The 9313-nt window shown below is 36.5% G+C and overlaps 1 protein-coding gene across 1 annotated transcript in view; it reads left to right on the top strand.

Moving 5' to 3' along the window:
- The window catches only part of PHKB (phosphorylase kinase regulatory subunit beta), a 161282-nt gene that overhangs the window by 150207 nt on the left and 1762 nt on the right, over nucleotides 1-9313 (top strand). Inside the window, exons 27-28 of the mRNA XM_007450635.1 lie at nucleotides 3440-3569; nucleotides 7630-7737. Of these exons, the coding sequence (XP_007450697.1) occupies nucleotides 3440-3569; nucleotides 7630-7737 (238 nt within the window). The remainder of the gene's footprint in view (nucleotides 1-3439; nucleotides 3570-7629; nucleotides 7738-9313) is intronic.

Below are 9313 nucleotides of genomic sequence, written 5' to 3'. Positions count from 1 at the left end.
CTGAACTGAACCGCAACTAAGGAGGCTGTGAGCTGCAACTAAGGAACCCGCCTGCCACAACTAAGACCAGGAGCAACCCAAATAAATAAAATAAATAAAATAAAAATTAACAAAAAACCCAGCAAAATACAAAAGAGTATGTATCGTACACTACTCTTCATGTAAGAAAGAAGGGGATATCTGCTTACTTTTACAGAAGAAATACAGGAAGGATAAATCAGAAACTAATGAAATTGGTTACCTTCAGGGAGTGGGGAGGAACAGGGTGGGAAGAATGAAAAAAATAGGTACAGTGCAGTAGGGTTGAGGGTTGAGCAATACTTCCATTTGAATATACCTTCCATTTGAGTATACCATTTGAATAGCTCTGACTCTTAAACTATGATAATGTTTTATATTCCCCAAATATAAATAATTAATTAAAATTTATCCATGTGTGCAAGGTACCCAAAATAGAATACAAACAGTAACAACTGACCCTAACCATATTACAAATGAATAATATTAGCACACTGAAGGGGGAGGGGATGACAAGAATTAACCAAAGTACCTTTGGAAAACATTGACTAGACACTGTAAAGCTGAACAAAAAAGAACTGCACACAAATCCTGTACTCTGTGTAATAATTTTTTTTTCTCACAGAGGTAGGAATTAGCAATTCTGGAATTTATATATATTTATTTATATATATATATATAAACACACACATACTTACACACATAGTGTTATATATATGGTGTGTATACATACACACACTGATATTAAATAAATAACTAAATGTGGCTAATTTGAGCCAGATTTTTTTTCACTGTTGGAAAATGTAGTTACAAATAAGGAAAGAGGAGTGGCTAGAATATACCCTGTGGTTTGGGGCTGGAATTGGGAGTATCATTATGAATTCATGATTTTTACACAGATGTATAGATACAGAAATAGATACAGCAATAAATGTGGATGTGTATATGCGAGCATACATCCGTATCTTTTCTAATTGTCCACTGAAAGAACCCTAGAAGCAATGAAACCCCAATAGCAATGAGCAAACCTAGTGCCCAGATATTGATTTCCAAATACCACTTTCTAATAAAGGAACCAGAGTTCCTTGGAGAAATTGTTGATTCCAGGGCTGGGGCAAGAAAAGTACAAGACGAACCTGGAGCATCTTGTGGTACCAGAACGTAAGAAAATGCTCCAAAAAATTATAGAGGTGTGTTAGAAGGATGCTGGAGACAATGTGAAGAAGGCTCAATGGCCAAAGCTGGAACAATCGGAGCAAGAAAATAAATAATGATACTATTGGATTACATCTGGTAGAATAAATATCCATGAGTCCATGCTGATATAAATAGATAAATGGGAGAGAAGGGACTTGTATTACAATGGAATTCCAATTAATAAGTATAGATGGAATGATGGAAATAAAAAAATCACCATTAGGCAAATACAAGAGTAATAACTATTGCAGGCAAGAACCACTAAATTTAGTGGGTAGAAGTATGATGAGAAATGGAAAATTTGCATAATTTCAAAGTATTTCCATTCAAGATACTTTTTAATTGTAAAAGGAAAAATTGTAACTTGACAGTGCAGAAACCTAGCAGACTCCACCTTAACTGAATGATCAAGGTTAACATCACCAGTAATAAGATACATCAACATCACATACCCCCTGATATGATGTACTGAGAAGGGTACAACCATTTCTGGGTATTCCTGTGAAAAATGCATAACCTAAGTCTTATCATGAGAAAACGTCAGACGAACCTAAATTGAGGTGCATTCTACAAAATAACTGACATTTCTAAAATGTCAAAGTCGTGAAAGATGAAGATTGAGGAACTGTCACAGAGTAGAGGAGCCTAAGGAGACCTGGAAACTAAACGCAGTGTGGGGTCCTGGATGGGATCCAGGACCAAAACAAGGATATTTGTGGTGAAATTGGCAAAATTTGAATAAGGTCCATAGATTAGTAGTTTATTTCCTGGTTTCGAATAGTTGTGCTATTGGTTATGTAAGATGACAGAAGTAGAGGAAGCTGAGTAAAGAGGAACTTCATTAATTTTTTTTTTTTACTTTTCTGTAAGTCTAATTTTTTTCAAAATAAAAAGCCAAAAAAGTAAAAATAAGAGAATTCTTCTAAAATAATTCCTCCTCTGTGAGTATTCACATATTTCTACCTTTTATGTTGTTCTAAGCAAACATCTCCACTTTATAGTATTAACCATGACTTCATAGAACTCGGAAAACATCTCTTTTGTTGTTGCCAAACAAAGGAAATAGGGGGAAAAAAATCAAATGCAGAATATAGGATATTCAGTTTGCACACCCATTATCCAAAATAAAACGTCATGAAGGAACTCCTTTGGCTTTTTCTCTTTAGCATAGCACTGAACCCAGCCACACAAGTGTGGGTCTACCCAAAGAAGCTGTATGTCCAAAAAAGTGCCTCCTCACTTATGTAGTGATGTAATTTCATTGGTCCTCTTTCACCAGAACAAAAATGTCTTTTTATGTTTACTGTATCATGCATAGCTATTTTCACACCTAGAAACACTGTTGGTCATTACATTCCCACCTTGTGGTTGATGACACATTTTACTCTGCAGCCTGTTTTAATACCAAGTATAAAAAGTTTATATTTGTTACTATCTTCAGCTTTTGTAAGAATATACTACTATGTCATTTGTGTGTTCTTTTCAGATTATGCAAATTCTGCATCTTTAGCAGTTTGTGATTGAAATAACTATAATATCTTTAAGATTTAATACTTAATCCATGAAAAGAATAGATCTAGAATTTTGACTCTTACATGTCGATTATTATGACATGTAAAATTTGGTAACTGATTCTTCAGCACTGGTACTTTGGCCATATTTAAATTAAAGTTTAAAACTAAATATAAGGTTTAAATTGACACATAAGGTTTAAAATAAGGTAATTTCATTAGATACATCATGCTTTTTTGAGCATTCACCCACTTATCAGGTGTTTATTAAGCACCTTTCTTGGAATAGTGTATAGGAATGATCAAGCTATATATATCAATACAATGCCCATGCCTTCATGGAGCTTACATTTTATTGTATGTGAGGACCACATGAACTAATTTTTAAAATGACTGCTGCTGTGTTTTTACATTGAGCTACTTTACATGTTAGAAAGTCATTTAATCACATAGTGAGTTGTAAGTAACTTACTAGAGAATAACATTTTGCTTGTTAAATTTCTTTAAATCTTGGGGGTTTTCTCCTTTCCTGCAGGCTCTGTTTTCACTTTGAAATATTTAGTAACCTCTGTAACACATGGTAGATAAGCATCATTGATGGAATTTGGCTTTTCTTGCTCACTCTATTGGAACAGTTAATCCATATAAAAGCCCTGCTTTCTGCCAGAACAAGCTTGTTTTTCAACACTGACGCATTTTCTTTCCGTCTACAGATGTTGGCTGAACAGGCGTCAGATCGATGGGTCTTTGAATAGAACTCCCCCTGAGTTCTATGACCGAGTGTGGCAGATTCTGGAGCGCACACCCAATGGAATCATTGTAGCTGGAAGGCATTTGCCCCAGGTACAGCCCCACTGTGTTTGTGTCAGTAAAGGGACTTCTAAAGGGACCTCAAGGAGCAGAGAGTTCTTTCCTTCTCTGCTTTGAAAATAACTTTTCTACTTATTCCATTTTCTAAGAGTATTTAAAGTAGGGGTATCCAGATACCTGAAGGGAGAAAATAAGTCTGGTCAATTGGATTGGAAATATTTTTTCCCAATCTGAGTTCCTTTTATTTTTCAATTTTAGTGTTCCTCTATAAAAAAGCCTTGTTTTACAAATGGATATTTTGCTTGAAAGTTGTATTCAGTTTAAAAAAAATTTTGTTTTATCATATTTCAGATGTTTCACGGAAGTTCTCAGTTTAAAGACACCGTTTGGTCAGACCTTTTGCCAAGCAATCTGTCCTTCCTTTGTTTGCTTATTAGTGAATTTAGGGTTTCTTATATTGACATTACTGAGTGGTGGTATTTCTTCACCACCAACTGTAATGGGCCAGTGCTGGGGGCCTCACACACAGGAAAACATACATTCAAAAGACAGAACCAAATCAGTCTTAAGAAACAAGGTGACTTAGTAATGCTGTGGATAAGGAAATTACTAGTTAAGAACTGCACTGAATGTGAAAAGTACAGTAACTTTTTAGGTCATTAGACAATCATTTAATTGAGATGTAACTTACCGTTGGTCCGAATGAATTAGTGTTCCCTCCTTTAGATGGTTTCCCAAGTTATATAAACTGGACTGCCTCTTTGATTTAATTATTTTATTTAATCCTGACACCTAAATCATTGTGCTTATGCACAATGATTTAGGTGTCAGGGAATAATTAGGCCTTCAAGAAATGGAGTACTGTATCTGTTTATAGTGTTGAAACATCAAACAAATTATTCTTGATGAAGGTCTTTATACAAAGTATTCTTTTTTTATTGAAGTATACTTGATTTACAATATTAGTTTCAGGTGTACAACATAGTGATTCAATATTTTTATAAATTATACTCTATTTAAAGTTATTATAAAATATTGGCTGTATTCCCTGTGCTGTATAGCAGGGGTCCCCAACCCCTGGGCCACAGACCAGTACTGGTCCATGGCCTGTTAGGAAGTGGGCTGCACAGCAGGAGGTGAGTGGGGGGCGAGTGAGCAAGTGAAGCTTCATCTGTATTTACAGCCACTCCCCATCGCTCACATTACATCCTGAGCTGCACCTCTTGTCAGATCAGTGGCAGCATTAGATTCTCATAGGAGCGCGAACCCTGCTGTGAACTGCGCATGCGAGGGATCTAGGTTGCATGCCCCTTATGAGAATCTAATGCCTGATGATCTGAGGTGGAGCTGAGGCAGTGATGCTAGTGCCGGGGAGTGGCTCTAAATACAGATTATCATTAGCAGAGAGGTTTGACTGCACAGAGACCATAATAAATCTGTTGCTTGCAGACTCATATCAAAACCCTACAGGCAGTGGCAAGTGAAAACGAGCTCAGGGCTCCCACTGATTCTGCATTATGGCGAGTTGTATAATTATTTAATTATATATTACAATGTAATAATAATAGAAATAAAGTTCACAATAAATGTAATGCGCTTGCATCATCCTGAAACCATCCCCTCCCACCCCCACCCCGCTCCGTAGAAAAATTGTCTTCCATGAAACCGGTCCCTGGTGCCAAAAAGGTTGGGGACCACTGCTATATAGTATATACTTGTAGCTTATTTATTTTATGCATAGTTTGTACCTCGTAGTCCCTTACCCCTATCTTGCCCCTCTCCTCTTCCCTCACCCCACTGGCAACTACTAGTTTGATCTCTATATCTGTGAAAATAAAATATTCTTAAATACACACACCCATACTCATTTTGTTTATATGTACATAGGGTATTTCTGAAAGGATCCATAAGAAATTGGTAGCGTTCTAGTCTTTGCCTTTGGGAAAAGGAACTGTGGTCTAGGGGGACAGAGCAGCTTTTCACTGAAAACCCTTTTTAACCTTTCAGAATTTGAACTTTGTGAATCTATTATTTATTTTCAAAAATGAATAAGAACTTTTTTAAAAGGATTCTTTATGCTATTAACAAACTGTTGAGTGGTTCTTGTCAGCCGCCAGTATAGGTGCTCCAGCCCTTTCCCAGATGCTCTGTGACCGTTGTACGGAGCAGCTCTGTCTCCTGTGGGTAGGGAACTGGCCTCTACTGTTCGTGTCCTGCTTCTTCTGCTAGGCCTTGTGTCCATGTACAGTGGACTCTGTCAATGTTTTGTTAGCTTCTTTCCCAACCCCCGCTAATACCTACCAGATATTCTTTTAATTGTCTAATTGCCTGGGCCACTTACATTTAGTATTTTCTCCTTGCTAATAACAACTACATGTTAAGTATTTTTATGTGCCAGGCACTTTTCTAAGGGCTCCTTTAATCCTCACAACAGTCTTTTGAGGTAGGTACTTTATTGTTACTGTTTGACAGATGAGGAAACTAAAGCACAGCTAAGTGGTTTTTCCAAGGTCACACATCTAGGAAGTAGCTGACCCAGAGTGCAACCCCCTTCCCCAGCAATTTGACTTCTGAGCCTTTTCTCTTAACTTCTCTGCTACAGTTGCCACTTCTTTCAGAGATGGAAAATAAGGCAGCCTTGATGTCTCTTCTCTAGGTTTAACTATTGTATTGCATACTAGCTAGGTTGACTCTTCAAATGAGATATATTGAAAAGAAATTGATGTGAACCCATGAAAAGTTCTTCCTTTTCTTCTGTAACCCCATTAGTCTCATTGCTAGACATCTAAGCAGTTATAATTACAGGCATATCTCAAATATTGCAGGTTTGGTTCCAAACGATTGCAGTAAAGCAAATTACATAAAATTTTCTGGTTTTCCAGTGCATATAAAAATTATGTTTACACTACACTGTAGTCTACTAAGTGTGCAATATCAGTATGTCTAAAAAAACAATGTATGTACCTTAATTAAAAAGTACTTTATTGCTAAAAATTGGTAACCGTCATATAACAACACAGGGTTGCCACAAACCTTCAATTTGTAAAAAAAAAAAAATCTGCAAAGTGCAGTAAAATGAAGCACAATAAAACAAGGTATGCCCGTACCCTGTTGAACAACCAGCTTCATTTTCCCCAAATTAGGTACTACCTGTAAACATTAACATTATGTTGAATTGTATTGAATATAGAATACAATAGATGGACCATACTGAATATAGGACTGAGGCATTATTATACCAAGCAGAATAACACTGCTGTCATTTGATTGAAAGGAGACATTTCTGCTGGGTCCCATTTTGAGTAGTACGTAGACAGACATTGTTCTGAGGCTGTGATTAAGTTCACTGAGGTAAAAGCAAATAAGTATGACGCATCATCTCTGCATCTCTGGTAATAATTCTGGGGACTCCTTCTGCTTTCCACCATATAAGCCTAACATTTAGAGCCTTCCCTTCCATCCTTTGAGGATTACCTACCATGCCCAGATATGGTTCAGATTTGAGTTTATTTTCTGCTTTCATTTGTTTTGTGGAATGTGAATGGAAGATTTTGCAATACTCTTGTCTTAAATGAAATATAAAAAGTAGAGTAGAGGACTTTTTTTTTTGTTTTGCTTTTTCCTGCACATAATATTGTTTCACTTATTTGTATGCATTTTTATGCTGCCAGCTCAGAAAGGACCTGCCACAGAAATGATGTTAATTTAATAGCAGGTGACTTACATGCTGAAGTCTGACAGCAAGCATAACTTCTTGTGTTAATTCTGAAAGCAATATGTACTCTTACTTGTTGTCTCAATTTTTGGCTGTTCCATTTGTGTATTGAAGTAGTTTTCTAATATAGTCCCTTTTCCCTAAAAACATTAAAATAGTGAAGATAACTACTAAAAACAGGAGGTTTAATTTATCATAATAGTCAGCTGGTTGGCTTTAGTAATTTGACATATATAAAATCCAGTCATATAGCTGAAAATGCTCTCTAAGGTTTTGTAGAAGCTGAAAAAGATTATTGACTAGAAAATGAAATTTTCCTATTAAGTGGGAACCAGGATATAACAATGCAGCATATTAATATTGAGTTATTTCTTTCAGCAACCAACCCTGTCAGATATGACCATGTATGAGATGAATTTCTCTCTCCTTGTGGAAGACATGTTGGGAAATATTGACCAGCCAAAATACAGACAGATAGTTGTGGAGGTTTGTATTTTAAAATGTAGATTGCTGAAGAAGTGCTTATATCTGTTCCCTGAAAACTAGTATAGGGAAACTGCCCAAGAGACCAGGAATTCCACTCCTCACCTAACCCAAATCTCCAGTTGAGTCCTGGAGAAGATGGCCATCCTTGACCCAAGTCAAAGCACATGAACAATTCAAACATCTTAAATCCATCAGGGTGGAAAGGCTAACTGCCCAACTTTCTCAGCTATACACTCACCCCCACAGTAAGTACATCAACAATACCATGAAAAACAGGAAGTGACCTTTTTCTATTTGTGTTTTTTTTTTTCTGTTTACAGAAATAACTCATGACTATTGTAGAAAATTTCAATAGTTTACAAAATTATAAAATAAAAGAAAGCCAAAAATGTCTCTATATCCACTAACAATAGATTGCCACTATTATTTTGAGGGACACCTTTCTAGACATCTTTCTGTGAACAGAGAAGGTGTGTAATTTTGTGTATCGTCATTGCTCCATATAAAGTTAAATGCTAATGTACACACACACGTGCATGCGCATGTGTACACATGCTTTTTTGCCATTTTAAAACATTATACCAAATACATAGAGAGAAAATAAATAAGTAAAGAAAAAGGGAAAAAAATTCATAGAGAATCCCTCAAATGAATGGATATAATTTATAGCTCATCCTCACTTTGTCTGTTTCTCTGGGAATGTCTCCATCAGACTTTGTGTTTCTTGAGGGTGGGTAATATGTCTTATTGACACAGAAGGTCTCAGTGAGTGCTGAACTGGATGTGGCACCTCCTAAAATCCAGCATATCTGGAGCTACAGTCAGCTAAGTGAGATTCAGCCTTATCTCTGATGTGCCAGGATTTGGGAAAGAATATCAGCCAGTCAGTGTCATAGCATGTGGGAGTGAGGCAGAGACTGGGGTCAAGAAAAGATGGGGTTATTAGAAGGGTGAATGCCTTCCTTGTGCTGTTAACCTTTTGGTATCTTGTGCCCCTAGTTGTCTATAAAATAAAGTCATTCTCTTGGCAGAAGAAATCTACATTTAGTACTTGAGCAAAACTTCGAATTCTTTTGACTAAAGCCCTGCCCCAAGGTCTCCCACATTGTGACCCCTGGATTTTTCTGTTTCCTTTGGTTCTTTCCAGTTCTGTTTGGGAAGCATTTCAATAAAATACATTCAGAAAGATTCCCAAGTTGGGAATTATGAGGCCTTTTTCCTGTTCCATGTCCAACTTAGGAGCCATAATCATCATGAGAATGTCTTTACCAAGCATTGTATACTCAGATACAATCTTTGCATATTACAGTTTGTCATATAAAATGAACATTACTACTTAGATAAATGTATAGGGTAGCCAAACAATAGGATGATGCCTTAAACTAAGATAGCTTATACAAACCAAATAATACTCATGTCATAAAGAGTCAAAGTATATTGTTTAAAACATAACTGTCCCCTGAAAAATACTATGATGTCACAGAATTATACTCATTTTGGGGTGCTAGACTCCCAAGTCATTTGATCCTGAGCCTAGATCCAGAATCTCACTGAACTCATCTGCCTCTGGCTTTGT

This window comes from Lipotes vexillifer, unplaced genomic scaffold, assembly GCF_000442215.2.
Source record: "Lipotes vexillifer unplaced genomic scaffold, Lipotes_vexillifer_v1.1 scaffold943, whole genome shotgun sequence".
In the NCBI taxonomy this organism is placed as follows: Eukaryota; Metazoa; Chordata; class Mammalia; order Artiodactyla; family Lipotidae; genus Lipotes; species Lipotes vexillifer.
This window is presented reverse-complemented; position numbering and strand designations above follow the sequence as displayed.